General features: G+C 44.3%; 2 protein-coding genes across 2 annotated transcripts in view; one reads left to right on the plus strand and one right to left on the minus strand.

Moving 5' to 3' along the window:
- LOC140068805 (NACHT, LRR and PYD domains-containing protein 12-like) overlaps positions 1 to 437 on the plus strand; it is a 57,056-nt gene extending 56,619 nt beyond the window's left edge. The window contains exon 9 of the mRNA XM_072114189.1: positions 207 to 437. Within this exon, the coding sequence (XP_071970290.1) occupies positions 207 to 294 (88 nt within the window). The 3' untranslated portion in view covers positions 295 to 437. The remainder of the gene's footprint in view (positions 1 to 206) is intronic.
- The window catches only part of LOC140069241 (uncharacterized), a 381,540-nt gene that overhangs the window by 67,988 nt on the left and 295,368 nt on the right, over positions 1 to 18,184 (minus strand). The window lies entirely within an intron of this gene.

An 18,184-nucleotide genomic window follows, 5' to 3' on the forward strand; every position in this document is an offset into this window, starting at 1 on the left:
CACATGTATCATATATATACACACACACACTATACATGTACTGTTTATATTTGGAACTTGGACCTGGATCGGTATCACTGTTCCCAGAGACGACTGTAGATTGTACAGATTCCTCCTTACACCCATCAATCCCCCGACTAATCTGAGGAGATGAGGAAATCCTCACAATACAAAGTCACTAACACTGGATCTGTTTTATCTTCTAGTCTGAGGGACAATGGATTCTCTGAGGAGGAGAAGGAAGAAATAGAAAAGCTGCAAAAAAGAAAACCCAATATGAGAATATATTACTGAGGAAACCGAGAGCAGAAGTGTCTACGTGCTGATCCCAGGACATTATGGACAATTCTTCCTCCAGTGTTAGGAGGTTCCCTGGTGAATATCACTGATGGGATGTATACAGGACACCTATACAGAACCTCCTGTATCATATATTATACAGGATACAAGGGGTTACACACAGTGACCTCCACTAATACCAGGTGTATACAGGACACATATACAGAACCCCCTGTATCATATATTATACAGGATACAAGGGGTTACACACAGTGACCCCACTAATACCAGGTGTATACAGGACACATATACAGAACCTCCTGTATCATATATTATACAGGATACAAGGGGTTACACACAGTGACCCCACTAATACCAGGTGTATACAGGACACATATACAGAACCCCCTGTATCACATATTATACAGGATACAAGGGGTTACACACAGTGACCCCACTAATACCAGGTGTATACAGGACACATATACAGAACCCCCTGTATCATATATTATACAGGATACAAGGGGTTACACACAGTGACCCCACTAATACCAGGTGTATACAGGACACATATACAGAACCTCCTGTATCATATATTATACAGGATACAAGGGGTTACACACAGTGACCCCACTAATACCAGGTGTATACAGGACACATATACAGAACCTCCTGTATCATATATTATACAGGATACAAGGGGTTACACACAGTGACCCCACTAATACCAGGTGTATACAGGACACATATACAGAACCCCCTGTATCATATATTATACAGGATACAAGGGGTTACACACAGTGACCCCACTAATACCAGGTGTATACAGGACACATATACAGAACCCCCTGTACCATATATTATACAGGATACAAGGGGTTACACACAGTGACCCCACTAATACCAGGTGTATACAGGACACATATACAGAACCTCCTGTATCATATATTATACAGGATACAAGGGGTTACACACAGTGACCCCACTAATACCAGGTGTATACAGGACACATATACAGAACCCCCTGTATCATATATTATACAGGATACAAGGGGTTACACACAGTGACCCCACTAATACCAGGTGTATACAGGACACATATACAGAACCCCCTGTACCATATATTATACAGGATACAAGGGGTTACACACAGTGACCCCACTAATACCAGGTGTATACAGGACACATATACAGAACCTCCTGTATCATATATTATACAGGATACAAGGGGTTACACACAGTGACCCCACTAATACCAGGTGTATACAGGACACAAATACAGAACCCCCTGTATCATATATTATACAGGATACAAGGGGTTACACACAGTGACCCCCACTAATACCAGGTGTATACAGGACACATATACAGAACCTCCTGTATCATATATTATACAGGATGCAAGGGGTTACACACAGTGACCCCCACTAATACCAGGTGTATACAGGACACATATACAGAACCCCCTGTATCATATATTATACAGGATACAAGGGGTTACACACAGTGACCCCCACTAACACCAGGTGTATACAGGACACATATACAGAACCCCCTGTATCATATATCATACAGGATACAAGGGGTTACACACACTGACCCCCCACTAATACCAGGTGTATACAGGACACATATACAGAACCCCCTGTATCATATATTATACAGGATACAAAGGGTTACATACAGTTACCCCACTAATACCAGGTGTATACAGGACACATATACAGAACCCCCTGTATCATATGTTATACAGGATACAAGGGGTTACACACAGTGACCCCACTAATACCAGGTGTATACAGAACACATATACAGAACCCCCTGTATCATATATTATACAGGATACAAGGGGTTACACACAGTGACCCCACTAATACCAGGTGTATACAGGACACATATACAGAACCCCCTGTATCATATATTATACAGGATACAAGGGGTTACACACAGTGACCCCCACTAATACCAGGTGTATACAGGACACATATACAGAACCCCCTGTATCATATATTATACAGGATACAAGGGGTTACACACAGTGACCCCCACTAATACCAGGTGTATACAGGACACATATACAGAACCCCCTGTATCATATATTATACAGGATACAAGGGGTTACACACAGTGACCCCCACTAATACCAGGTGTATACAGGACACATATACAGAACCCCCTGTATCATATATTATACAGGATACAAGGGGTTACACACAGTGACCCCACTAATACCAGGTGTATACAGGACACATATACAGAACCCCCTGTATCATATATTATACAGGATACAAGGGGTTACACACAGTGACCCCACTAATACCAGGTGTATATAGGACACATATACAGAACCCTCTGTATCATATATTATACAGGATACAAGGGGTAACACACAGTGACCCCCACTAATACCAGGTGTATACAGGACACATATACAGAACCCCCTGTATCATATATTATACAGGATACAAGGGGTAACACACAGTGACCCCCACTAATACCAGGTGTATAAAGGACACATATACAGAACCCCCTGTATCATATATTATACAGGATACAAGGGGTTACACACAGTGACCCCACTAATACCAGGTGTATACAGGACACATATACAGAACCCCCTGTATCATATATTATACAGGATACAAGGGGTTACACACAGTGACCCCACTAATACCAGGTGTATACAGGACACATATACAGAACCCCCTGTATCATATATTATACAGGATACAAGGGGTTACACACACTGACCCCCCACTAATACCAGGTGTATACAGGACACATATACATAACCCCCTGTATCATATATTATACAGGATACAAGGGGTTACACACACTGACCCCCCACTAATACCAGGTGTATACAGGACACATATACAGAACCCCCTGTATCATATATTATACAGGATACAAAGGGTTACATACAGTTACCCCACTAATACCAGGTGTATACAGGACACATATACAGAACCCCCTGTATCATATATTATACAGGATACAAGGGGTTACACACAGTGACCCCACTATTACCAGGTGTATACAGGACACATATACAGAACCTCCTGTATCATATATTATACAGGATACAAGGGGTTACACACAGTGACCCCACTAATACCAGGTGTATACAGGACACATATACAGAACCCCCTGTATCATATATTATACAGGATACAAGGGGTTACACACAGTGACCCCACTAATACCAGGTGTATACAGGACACATATACAGAACCCCCTGTATCATATATTATACAGGATACAAGGGGTTACACACACTGACCCCCCACTAATACCAGGTGTATACAGGACACATATACAGAACCCCCTGTATCATATATTATACAGGATACAAGGGGTTACACACACTGACCCCCCACTAATACCAGGTGTATACAGGACACATATACAGAACCCCCTGTATCATATATTATACAGGATACAAGGGGTTACACACACTGACCCCCCACTAACACCAGGTATATACAGGACACATATACAGAACCCCCTGTATCATATATTATACAGGATACAAGGGGTTACACACAGTGACCCCACTAATACCAGGTGTATACAGGACACATATACAGAACCCCCTGTATCATATATTATACAGGATACAAAGGGTTACATACAGTTACCCCACTAATACCAGGTGTATACAGGAAACATATACAGAACCTCCGGTATCATATATTATACAGGATACAAGGGGTTACACACAGTGACCCCACTAATACCAGGTGTATACAGGACACATATACAGAACCTCCTGTATCATATATTATACAGGATACAAGGGGTTACACACAGTGACCCCACTAATACCAGGTGTATACAGGACACATATACAGAACCCCCTGTATCATATATTATAAAGGATACAAGGGGTTACACACAGTGACCTCCACTAATACCAGGTGTATACAGGACACATATACAGAACCCCCTGTATCATATATTATACAGGATACAAGGGGTTACACACAGTGACCCCACTAATACCAGGTGTATACAGGACACATATACAGAACCTCCTGTATCATATATTATACAGGATACAAGGGGTTACACACAGTGACCCCCACTAATACCAGGTGTATACAGGACACATATACAGAACCTCCTGTATCATATATTATACAGGATACAAGGGGTTACACACAGTGACCCCACTAATACCAGGTGTATACAGGACACATATACAGAACCCCCTGTATCATATATTATACAGGATACAAGGGGTTACACACAGTGACCCCACTAATACCAGGTGTATACAGGACACATATACAGAACCCCCTGTATCATATATTATACAGGATACAAGGGGTTACACACAGTGACCCCACTAATACCAGGTGTATACAGGACACATATACAGAACCTCCTGTATCATATATTATACAGGATACAAGGGGTTACACACAGTGACCCCCACTAATACCAGGTGTATACAGGACACATATACAGAACCCCCTGTATCATATATTATACAGGATACAAGGGGTTACACACACTGACCCCCCACTAATACCAGGTGTATACAGGACACATATACAGAACTCCCTGTATCATATATTACACAGGATACAAGGGGTTACACACAGTGACCCCACTAATACCAGGTGTATACAGGACACATATACAGAACCCCCTGTATCATATATTATACAGGATACAAGGGGTTACACACAGTGACCCCACTAATACCAGGTGTATACAGGACACATATACAGAACCCCCTGTATCATATATTATACAGGATACAAGGGGTTACACACAGTGACCCCCACTAATACCAGGTGTATACAGGACACATATACAGAACCCCCTGTATCATATATTATACAGGATACAAGGGGTTACACACAGTGACCCCACTAATACCAGGTGTATACAGGACACATATACAGAACCCCCTGTATCATATATTATACAGGATACAAGGGGTTACACACAGTGACCCCACTAATACCAGGTGTATACAGGACACATATACAGAACCCCCTGCATCATATATTATACAGGATACAAGGGGTTACACACAGTGACCCCCACTAATACCAGGTGTATACAGGACACATATACAGAACCCCCTGTATCATATATCATACAGGATACAAGGGGTTACACACACTGACCCCCCACTAATACCAGGTATATACAGGACACATATACAGAACCCCCTGTATCATATATCATACAGGATACAAGGGGTTACACACAGTGACCCCCACTAATACCAGGTGTATACAGGACACATATACAGAGCCCCCTGTATCATATATTATACAGGATACAAGGGGTTACACACAGTGACCCCACTAATACCAGGTGTATACAGGACACATATACAGAACCTCCTGTATCATATATTATACAGGATACAAGGGGTTACACACAGTGACCCCACTAATACCAGGTGTATACAGGACACATATACAGAACCTCCTGTACCATATATTATACAGGATACAAGGGGTTACACACAGTGACCCCACTAATACCAGGTGTATACAGGACACATATACAGAACCTCCTGTACCATATATTATACAGGATACAAGGGGTTACACACAGTGACCCCACTAATACCAGGTGTATACAGGACACATATACAGAACCCCCTGTACCATATATTATACAGGATACAAGGGGTTACACACAGTGACCCCCACTAATACCAGGTGTATAAAGGACACATATACAGAACCCCCTGTATCATATATTATACAGGATACAAGGGGTTACACACAGTGACCCCACTAATACCAGGTGTATACAGGACACATATACAGAACCCCCTGTATCATATATTATACAGGATACAAGGGGTTACACACAGTGACCCCACTAATACCAGGTGTATACAGGACACATATACAGAACCCCCTGTATCATATATTATACAGGATACAAGGGGTTACACACACTGACCCCCCACTAATACCAGGTGTATACAGGACACATATACATAACCCCCTGTATCATATATTATACAGGATACAAGGGGTTACACACACTGACCCCCCACTAATACCAGGTGTATACAGGACACATATACAGAACCCCCTGTATCATATATTATACAGGATACAAAGGGTTACATACAGTTACCCCACTAATACCAGGTGTATACAGGACACATATACAGAACCTCCTGTATCATATATTATACAGGATACAAGGGGTTACACACAGTGACCCCACTAATACCAGGTGTATACAGGACACATATACAGAACCCCCTGTATCATATATTATACAGGATACAAGGGGTTACACACAGTGACCCCACTAATACCAGGTGTATACAGGACACATATACAGAACCCCCTGTATCATATATTATACAGGATACAAGGGGTTACACACAGTGACCCCACTAATACCAGGTGTATACAGGACACATATACAGAACCCCCTGTATCATATATTATACAGGATACAAGGGGTTACACACACTGACCCCCCACTAACACCAGGTATATACAGGACACATATACAGAACCCCCTGTATCATATATTATACAGGATACAAGGGGTTACACACAGTGACCCCACTAATACCAGGTGTATACAGGACACATATACAGAACCCCCTGTATCATATATTATACAGGATACAAGGGGTTACACACAGTGATTCTGTATATGTGTCCTGTATACACCTGGTATTAGTGGGGTCACTGTGTGTAACCCCTTGTATCCTGTATAATATATGATACAGGGGGTTCTGTATATGTGTCCTGTATACACCTGGTATTAGTGGGGTCACTGTGTGTAACCCCTTGTATCCTGTATAATATATGATACAGGAGGTTGTGTATATGTGTCCTGTATACACCTGGTATTAGTGGGGTCACTGTGTGTAACCCCTTGTATCCTGTATAATATATGATACAGGGGGTTCTGTATATGTGTCCTGTATACACCTGGTATTAGTGGGGGGTCACTGTGTGTAACCCCTTGTATCCTGTATAATATATGGTACAGGAGGTTCTGTATATGTGTCCTGTATACACCTGGTATTAGTGGGGTCACTGTGTTTAACCCCTTGTATCCTGTATAATATATGATACAGGAGGTTCTGTATATGTGTCCTGTATACACCTGGTATTAGTGGGGGTCACTGTGTGTAACCCCTTGTATCCTGTATAATATATGATACAGGATGTTCTGTATATGTGTCCTGTATACACCTGGTATTAGTGGGGTCACTGTGTGTAACCCCTTGTATCCTGTATAATATATGATACAAGAGGTTCTGTATATGTGTCCTGTATACACCAGGTATTAGTGGGGTCACTGTGTGTAACCCCTTGTATCCTGTATAATATATGATACAGGGGGTTCAGTATATGTGTCCTGTATACACCTAGTATTAGTGGGGTCACTGTGTGTAACCCCTTGTATCCTGTATATTATATGATACAGGGGGTTCTGTATATGTGTCCTGTATACACCTGGTATTAGTGGGGTCACTGTGTGTAACCCCTTGTATCCTGTATAATATATGATACAGGGGGTTCTGTATATGTGTTCTGTATACACCTGGTTTTAGTGGGGGGTCACTGTGTGTAACCCCTTGTATCCTGTATAATATATGGTACAGGGGGTTCTGTATATGTGTCCTGTATACACCTGGTATTAGTGGGGGGTCATTGTATGTAACCCCTTGTATCCTGTATAATATATGATACAGGGGGTTCTGTATATGTGTCCTGTATACACCTGGTATTAGTGGGGGTCACTGTGTGTAACCCCTTGTATCCTGTATAACATATGATACAGGAGGTTCTGTATATGTGTCCTGTATACACCTGGTGTTAGTGGGGGTCACTGTGTGTAACCCCTTGTATCCTGTATAATATATGATACAGGAGGTTCTGTATAATACCCCCCCTAATACCAGGTGTATACAGGACATATACAGAACCTCCTCTATCATATATTATACAGGATACAAGGGTGTTAAGGAGATTGCACTGGTCTCGGACGCCACGTTGCCTACTCTCAGCCATTTTAAAGACTCACACAACTTGTCTAGTGAAAACTAAAGTTTGGGTGGGGTTTCTATACAAACAAATTAAGGTAGAAAACACAAAGACTCGCTAGCACCACCTTAGGGAAGGTATTCAGGGGAGCCCCTGGGCATTTTGTTTGTGTGAAGACAGCCAATGGTTCTACATTTCTGTGTGCTTGCATCCAATTGTGTTGCATTTCCGGGGTCAAACCACCCAATAGAATTGCCCGCTTGTGTACTTGTACGCCCTATGCAAAGCGCCTTATGATTTTCTATATAAGAGTCTCAGTGCCAAAAATAAACAGTTTTTGTCTTGAGCTATTCATCAGTAAGGACTGTGTGTCTTTTCTGTGTTACTCTATTCCAGCGCCGGAAACAAAGACTCATATAATTCAAAAATCACCTTGCAACGCTGACGGGGACTGTTAAAGCCTCGTGTATCCAAAGACCCTTCTGGTCATCTTTAACATTTTTGGCGCCCTTGAACGTGGGGCTCAGGTGTGGATAGCTGACCACTTAGTCAAGTTTAAAACAAGTCTATTCCTGTCCTATGAATGGAATTGACAGGTGCACCAAGGGTACACAAATTTTATTGTCTACCTTGATATGTCACTTCTGTTTCACTGGCTGGATGGACAGAGTAAGGTTGCCTCTGTGTGTAATATATTCTTACTGTTCACTGTAACCTGGGCTCACTGTGTTGGCAAAGAACCCCTTGTAAGGTGATATGACTGACTTTTGAGACCTAACAGTGACCATATATGTTGTAGAAAAAGGTCTGCAGTGCCCCTTGTGGATTGTTGAGGTAGTTGGGTGAGTTTTTGAGATTGTGACTGTTTCTATGACAGTTTTGTTTCTGTAAATGGTGTATAGAATCTGGAAGTTTGCAGAGACAAACCCTGGCCAGGTTTACGAACCTTTCCTCCGGGATTGGGATTGTCCCCGTGATGCGGTAAGGGACCGCAGAGTCTCAGGGACACTGACAGAGATTTTACGGTTGAGCGTTAACTCCTTGATTTGTGAAGGTTTCTAATTTGTACTTACTGATAGGTAGTGGGGTAGTCTGGTGCTGTAGGTACGGAGGATATCTATAGTCCTTGAACAAAACAGGTATTCCACAGGTCACAATATGGGTAGTGAGCAAAGTAAGACTAGCTGGGCATTGCAGAGCTAATAAAAAAACAACTGACATAGTGTCACACAGGAAAGGTAAAGAGTGGGTGAAAGGAAGTCATGAGGTATTGGAAGTTTTTGGGTATGGTAGATGATCCCCTGAGTGTGCAGAGGTGGGAGACAGCACTTGATGAAAATGGTGGCACCCAGGCAGAAGGTTGGCTTGATGTAAGTAGGTAGTTGGTTGTGAAAGTATACTGTGATGGAAAGGAAAGTAGATGAGGTTGATTACTGGAGACTTAGACCAGTGACTACTGAGGGACCAGGACAGAGTGACAGGAGGAGGAGGAGTGCCCGCTGAAGAAAGAGACGGGTGATAAGGGACATTTCAAAGTTTTTGATGTGGAGAAAGTTGAAGAAAAATAGATTTTATGTGTTTTCCTCCCTGGAAAAAGGAAAAAAATATGGCGTCTAGGATCCGGACTAGCACCCTCTTAGACTCCACCCCCTTAACCCATATCAGCAGAGGTGTGGATTCAGGGAGTCAGGAGAGACCACTTATTGTGATGCCCCCAGTTTCTCCCCAGACCATGTCACTAGTCACACCCCTGTACCTGGTGGTTAGAGAAGATGACACGCCCTACCAATCTTCAGTGGCGGCCATCTTAGAGACAGTTTATTTTCTTGGCAGCCATAAAGGCTGATTGAGGACAATAGTTGTAGAAAACAACTGGTCTTTGTTGTAGTTTAGCAGCTGAGCACCTTGGAGAATCTTGATACATGTCTGGAATAAAAGCCAGCAAAGGTGAATATTTTCACTAATTCCGGATTTCTGCTAAAAGGATTCTTGGAATGGGAAGTTGTTTGTTTTGTTATGGTCCCGATAAAACTTATTTGATTTTTAAAAAAAAAAAATCCTGTGGCTTAGAAGTGATTTTGACAGCATCTCCTGTACGTGGAAAATGGAGATGGCGGGGGCTCCAAATCTGGGCTCTTTTGGATTGGAATGCTGTGTCTGTGTTATGCTCACAGGCAGTGTGTGACCTTGGAGAGAATTCTGCTTGAGATTGATAAGACGGTGCAGATTTCTCTGTGTCCTCCATGAACAGACTAAGCAAGGACAGAGCCCCCAACTCTATGACAGAGCCTATGACTTTTGTTTCCTTTTTGACTAAACACCAACACTTCATTTAAGTGTCCCTGGCTTTTGTTGAGACACTGCAGTCTGGCCAGAACTTTATAGGTAGCGCAGAACGCTGGGCTAGAGATATTTATGGGAGAATCCCATGTGTGTAGATGAGATAAAGCAGAGACCTGAACAGTTAGAAGAGTTCCACAGAAACTGGTTACAGCTTTTGGACACATGGGGTATGACCTGACCGTGTAGTGTACATCTAATGCACTTGACAGCTGTTTTGTAATGGGTTGTTACCAAAGGTATTAACAGACTAGAGACTTCTCAGCCAGACTGGTGTACAGAGGGACTGATAAGACTGTGACAGAAAGCCAGGGGGAACAGAGACCAGGACCAGCAGTTTCACAGACCATTGCCAAAGTGAAACAGAAGTTCCGGTGTGGTGAGAGAGGTGGGCGTGTTTCAACTGTGGGGAGGAGACATTACCAAAGTGACTGAAGTGAGTGGCCACATCCTAGGAAACAGAAATGCCCCCAACAGGGCAGGACTAGGGCAGGGGGTGGTAACAGACAAATACGTCGGCAAGCACAACCTCCCCAAGACAGAGTTAGTTCCTTTTGTTGTTCCCAGTCAAGAAAAAGACCCATAAAGAACAGCCGGATACATGTAGGCTGGTCCATGACCTCCGAGCTGACAATGAGTGTACTGAAGCCCAGTGGTTCCTAATCCACACACCTCGCTGGCAGCAGTCCCTGAGAATGCCATATTCTTCACTGTTTGATTTGGCAAATGTTTTCCTCTCTTTGCCCCTACATGAAGATTGCCTGTACCTATTTGCCTTTACCAGTTCAGTATTTCAGTATACCTGGTGCAGATTCCCACAAGGAGGGGGGGGGGGGGGGCAAACTCCATACCCCACGGTCCTACAGGGAGTAGATCTGCAGACTAGGACCCTTAATGGGTGATGTTCTTTTACAGTATGTGGATGACATTATGTTATACTGTTTTGTGCCTCCATTTTACAGGTTTGCCAGGATGCATCTATTTACCTTACGTGTTTTCTGTTCCAGAAGGGTTACAAAGCTTCCGGAGACAAGCTCCAGTACTGCCAGGAGAAGGTGGTCTTCCTAGGCTACTGCTTCTCAGCCACAGGCAGATACTTGACAAAGGAAAGAAAGCTGGCAGTCCAGAATATGCCCCTGCCCTGAGGCCTTAAGCCTCTTCACATGATTCTAGGACTGGCCAGCTCCTGCAGCCTGGGATAAGGTCTGCTGCCCCCAGCCTGATGTTGCCCCTTGATGACTGCATTGCCTCTTCCCCATTTGCCCTTAGTCAGGAGGCAATTGATGCATTCCACAGCCATAAGGTGGCAAATCCTGTCTGCCCCAACCCTAGGCACATCCCACTGAACCAAACCTTTTATTTTGCATCTAGGCCACAGGTGTCTTAGCCCAGGAACGTGGTGGCCTCCCCAGTGGCCCACTATTAAACCCGGTTACACTCATGTGTCAGTAGCTGCAGCCAGCAATCTGCTCAGCAAGGCCAGTGAGTTGATCCTAGATCACTCAATTACTGTGTAAACCCCACATGACTTGCACAGTGGGGGTCATTTACTAAGGGCCCGATTCGCGGTTTCCAGACGTGTTACCCGAATATATTTCCGATATGCGCCGCTATCTCCTGAACTGGCGCACGTGATCGGATTGTGGCGCATCGGCGCTGGCATGCAAGCGACGTAAATCGGAGGGCGTGGCCGAACGAAAACCTGACGGGCTGACTCTGTGCCTGTACCTGAACACGCGACTGTCTCCTTCTAAGGTACCTCAACCTCCGCTGCCACCGTGGGCTAGTCGCACCGGCGGAACGACCTGGTGGCACCCCGTTCCGCTTTGCGGCGGGCTCTGGGGAGGGCGCGTTCACACGTTGCGTTTTGACCTGCGTTTTCATTGTGTTTGAAACGCATATACAACAGCTGAAGAGAGGTGATTTGCCTAATTACATCACTGTTAACATTTACGTTTACAAAACGCATCGTAAACGCATGCGTTAACATATGTAAACACTAATGTAATTAGGCAAATCACCTCTCATCAGCTGTTGTATATGCATTTCAAACGCAATGAAAACGCGACCAAAAACACGACGTGTGAACGCGCCCTGAAGAACAGGTGCCACTTAGATTCCGGTTCTAGGTGTCAGCTAGTGCCACCTCCTGCGGTGGTCCAGAGGATCCACTGAACCTGCACCCTGACAGGCGTCCATTGCTCATCTAGTTAGAGAATTTGCCTTCCACTGCTATATCAGAGAAGGTAGGTCTATTTTGGCTGCAGTTCTCCCCCCCCCCCCCTCATTATCTGCAGCAGCTGCATTTCTATCTGATTATGGGTATGTTTGTATGTATGTGTGTCTGTGTGTTATATGCATGTGCATGTTATATGCATGTGTATTCTAGTGTATGGTGTGTTTATGCGTGTGATAAATTATTCACATGCATATATACATATATAGTACCACCAGATAGACTTGCAACACCCCTGCCAATGTATAAGCAAGGTGGTAGTTGCGAATAGCGCCCTCTCCATGTCAGGATCTATCTGATGAGCCTGTGCAACTCACCCAGAGTATAATGCTAGAAAAGGCAACAGTTAAATGGGTGTAAGTAATTATCCAATTATGTAGCTGTATTGTAAGCTGGAGTGTGATTGGAAAGGTGCTACCACCTGACCAGGGGGAGTATAAAACCCCTGTGCAGTGGGAGCACATGGTCTTATTATGTTCTAATCCCAAGGAGACAGAGTGTGCAGCACACCTTCAGTGCTGCCATGGACACTAATCCCAGGAGCTGAGTCAGGAGACTCTAACCCAGAGCTGCAGCTTTCACAGTTTGGACACAGCTCCATCTCAATTCTCCCAGCCTGCATCTACTATCAGGCTGTGTGCACCATTCCTACGGACCACTCTGACCACTCCAGTAACCAGAATCCAATGTTAATCGAGTTTGGCTGTTTCCTGCTGTTTGAGGTTCAATAAAGAACTGTAAGTTGATTTGCACAATGTTGCCTCCGTCTGGTCCCTGGATACGGCTGTCTACCACCACGGGCTTCCCCATCCATTTCCCAGGGACTCATCCTACAGATACTCAGGGGTTGCCCCCAGGAGAAACAAGTACTTCAGCCTCTCCCTCCATATTTCTTGCACACACCACCTGCTGGAGAGCTGCCAGGCTGTAGGACAGTCCTCCAGTCCCCATACCAAGCACCGTGACATCAATGTGCCCTAGGCCGCAATCGCCAGCCACTCCGGTATTCTGGGCCCCGGCTGCCTCCAGGCCCCAAGAAAAGGCTATGTCTCGGTGGGGGATGTTGCACACATATACATATGCATATAACACACAGACACACCTCATGCACTTACAGTTTACTCATACATACACATATGTGTAATATATATGTGTGCAACACCCCTGCCAATGCATGGGTATGCTGGTAGTTGCGAATAGCGCCCTTTCCAGGTCAGGAGCTGCACAACGTTGCCTCCGTCTGTTCCCTGGATACAGCTGTTACCACCATGGGCTTCCCCTCCATTACCCAGGGACTTATCTTACAGAGACTCAGGGGTTGCCCTAGGGAGAACCAGTATATCAGCCTCTCCCTCTATTGCCAGCCACTCTGGTATTCTGCTGCCTCCAGGCCCCAAGAAAGATCTAGGCCCCGGTGGGGGATGTATCACATACATGTTTATGTGTAATATCCTGTACAAATTTTTTTTTTCAATTTTGCCGCTTATCTTCTGGCGTCAATAACTTTTTCATACTTTGGTAATTTTTGCATGATGAGGTTTTCGATGCTTCTATTTTTAGGACTTTTGATCACTTTTTATTGATGTTTTTATATTTTTCAAAATGGCAAAAAATTGCAATTTTCGACATTAGGCGCTATTTTCTGTTACGGGGTTAAACGCAGTGAAAAACAGTCATTATATTTTGTTAAACTGGGCATTTTCGGACGCGGCAATATCTAATGGGGCTTATTTACTAAGGATTGCGGATCGCACTATCGTTGGTTTGTTCGCTGTTTTCAGCATTTGCGCAGTTTTGACAGGTAATTAACAGGGGTTTGCGCTGGGATTGTGTCGCACGTGATCGGATTTTGGCGTGGCAGCGCAGCTTCCATGCGACAGAAATGGGGTGGCGGGTTGTCGGACAATCCGACTAAATCGTACTGAGTGTGGGATTTAAGATTCAAATTGTGTCACAAGATCAAGCACTTACATGCACCAGGAAGAAGAAGGTGAACTCCTGCGGACCTGAGTGGGGAAGCGACACATGCAGGATATAAACTCACCGGCCACTTTATTAGGTACACCTGTCCAACTGCTCGTTAACGCTTAATTTCTAATCAGCCAATCACATGGCGGCAACTCAGTCTATTTAGGCATGTAGACATGGTCAAGACAATCTCCTGCAGTTCAAACCGGGCATCAGTATGGGGAAGAAAGGTGATTTGATGCCTTTGAACGTGGCATGGTTGTTGGTGCCAGAAGGGCTGGTCTGAGTATTTCAGAAACTGCTGATCTACTGGGATTTTCACGCACAACCATCTCTAGGGTTTACAGAGAATGGTCCGAAAAAGAAAAAACATCCAGTGAGCGGCAGTTCTGTGGGCGGAAATGCCTTGTTGATGCCAGAGGTCAGAGGAGAATGGACAGACTGGTTCGAGCTGATAGAAAGGCAACAGTGACTCAAATCGCCACCCGTTACAACCAAGGTAGGCAGAAGAGCATCTCTGAACGCACAGTACGTCCAACTTTGAGGCAGATGGGCTACAGCAGCAGAAGACCACACCGGGTGCCACTCCTTTCAGCTAAGAATAGGAAACTGAGGCTACAATTTGCACAAGCTCATGGAAATTTGGACAGTAGAAGATTGGAAAAACGTTGCCTGGTCTGATGAGTCTCGATTTCTGCTGCGACATTCGGATGGTAGGGTCAGAATTTGGCGTCAACAACATGAAAGCATGGATCCATCCTGCCTTGTATCAACGGTTCAGGCTGGTGGTGGTGGTGTCATGGTGTGGGGAATATTTTCTTGGCACTCTTTGGGCCCCTTGGTACAATGCCACAGCCTACCTGAGTATTGTTGCTGACCATGTCCATCCCTTTATGAGCACAATGTACCCTGTAACATCTGATGGCTACTTTCAGCAGGATAATGCGCCATGTCATAAAGCTGGAATCATCTCAGACTGGTTTCTTGAACATGACAATGAGGTCACTGGACTCAAATGGCCTCCACAGTCACCAGATCTCAATCCAATAGAGCATCTTTGGGATGTGGTGGAACGGGAGATTCGCATCATGGATGTGCAGCCGACAAATCTGCGGCAACTGTGTGATGCCATCATGTCAATATGGACCAAAATCTCTGAGGAGCTTCCAGCACCTTGTTGAATCTATGCCACAAAGAATTGAGGCAGTTCTGAAGGCAAAAGGGGGTCCAACCCGTTACTAGCATGGTGTACCTAATAAAGTGGCCGGTGAGTGTAGGTCGGACAATGCAATTTCTGTGAACTCCTCGGACCGGGTAAGTTCATGTGCCCCATTGTGTTTATGATTTTTACTGTTTATTTATATGCCTTCTAGGGAAATGGGAGTGATTAGAATTTTTTGTAATATAATTTAAAAATAATAATTTATACTATTTTTCAGATCCCCTAGGATACTTTAACTACTGTTAAAGTGTGGCTGTTGACTACCGTGGGGCTGGTGCTGTGACTACTGGCTCCTGTCGATGGCCATGCCTTTTGGCTTCTGTGTGGGGGCACTGGGACTAAATTGGCTACTGCATAGGGGCACCATTACTATATTGGCAACTGTGAGGGGAATGTTACTATATTTGTTACTTTGGGGACATAATAGTGATCTGTAGAGTAACAACTGAACAGAGGATAGATAGAGGAGATGATGATGAAGTGAGCAACCTAAAGTTTATGGGGCACTTTTACTTACCCAACCCGTCGCGATCCCCGAGGTGCATTGTTCAACGAGGATTCGGAGCTGCCGCGATTCTCTAAGATCATGCGTCCAATTTCCTGCATGTGTCGCTTCCCCAGTCAGGTCTGCCGGAGTTTACCATCTTCTTCCCGGTGCATGTAAGTGCATGGCTTGCGACACCATTTTGAATGTTAAATCCCGCGTCCTAATCTGTTGGATTGTCCATTGGCCCGCACCCCAATTTCTGTGGCATGAAAGTAGGCGCGTTTGCAAGGAGGGGCACAAGTCAGAGAGCACTAGAGTTTGTAGGTCTCCTCTACACACTGCTGGACAGAGTGCCTCAAACTCTAGAGCTCTACACACACAATAAGGTCTTGATCCGAGGGGAAAGGGAATAGCAGTGCAGACTATGAATTTGATTTATTAGGTGAGGTGAGTAGAGATGTCATTAAATCCATGTCATGTATATGTGTCAGATATTAGTAGAATCTTCAAAAGTGTAGCAAAACCTAGACCCTGATGATCTAAGCACATTGTCAGCACACAGCATCTAATAGCACAGAGGGATCATGAAGTGTCTGCGCAGCTAGAGCCTGCCCAGTTTTACACCGACCATCACTAAGTGATAGCATTAAAATTGCAAAGTAAGGGGTTAAAATAATCTTTATTTAATAAACATCACTAGGGGGTTAACATTTGAGAATGTTCTTTTATAGGAAAACCCTTTCCCGAACCTTGACGTAGAATCACATCTTGGCGATCCCGGCAGTATGCGGTAGCTGGGATCCTGCAGTAACAATCGAGATCACGACTAACATGATCCCGGCTGTTTAACCCTATAGACGCCGCGGTCAAAGTGACTGCGGCATCTTTAGTGCACCGACATGACAATTGGGACCCTTCCTGCAGGGTACGAAGGTGCCAATCGTTGCCAGGTCAACCCTGAGGTCCGATAAGGACCCCAGGGCTGCCTATAGTAGCAGCCTTCTAGGATCGTGCTGAATGCATAGGCTGACTATGTAATCTGCTGCAATACATTAGTATTGCAGTATATTACAATGAACAAGTCATCAAATGATCACTTGTTCATGTCCCACCCTGGGGCAAAATAAAACAGTAAAAAAAAAAAAAACAGTGCAATTAAAAAAAAGAATAAAAGTCCCCTGAAGTCCCGTCCCATGCAATAATCAAATAAAACATAAAAAAGTGAAAATCACCAAAAAGTTGAATTATTCTTACCGTTAATTCCTTTTCCATTAGTCCACCATGACGGCCCCACATGGAGGATGACCCTTGACCCTGCAGGGACAGGAAGCGGAGAGGTTAAAACACCCCCCCCCCCCCTGCATCCACATACCAGTGGCTTCCAATAACGAACCTTGGCAGTGGATACAACCCATTTATTATATGTTTCATTCACATACAATATAGTCAAAAAACATTTACAGCAATAATATGACATAGGGTGGGAATATACATGGGCCGTCATGGTGGACTAATGGAAAAGGAATTAACGGTAAGAATAATTCAACTTTTCCCCTAGCGTCCCCCATGACGGCCCCACATGGAGATATAACAAATAACCATTTCTTTTTAGGGGGGGACAACAGCCTGTAAAACCTTTCTACCAAAGGCTA

This window comes from Engystomops pustulosus, chromosome 7 (genome assembly GCF_040894005.1).
Source record: "Engystomops pustulosus chromosome 7, aEngPut4.maternal, whole genome shotgun sequence".
Classification (NCBI taxonomy): domain Eukaryota; kingdom Metazoa; phylum Chordata; class Amphibia; order Anura; family Leptodactylidae; genus Engystomops; species Engystomops pustulosus.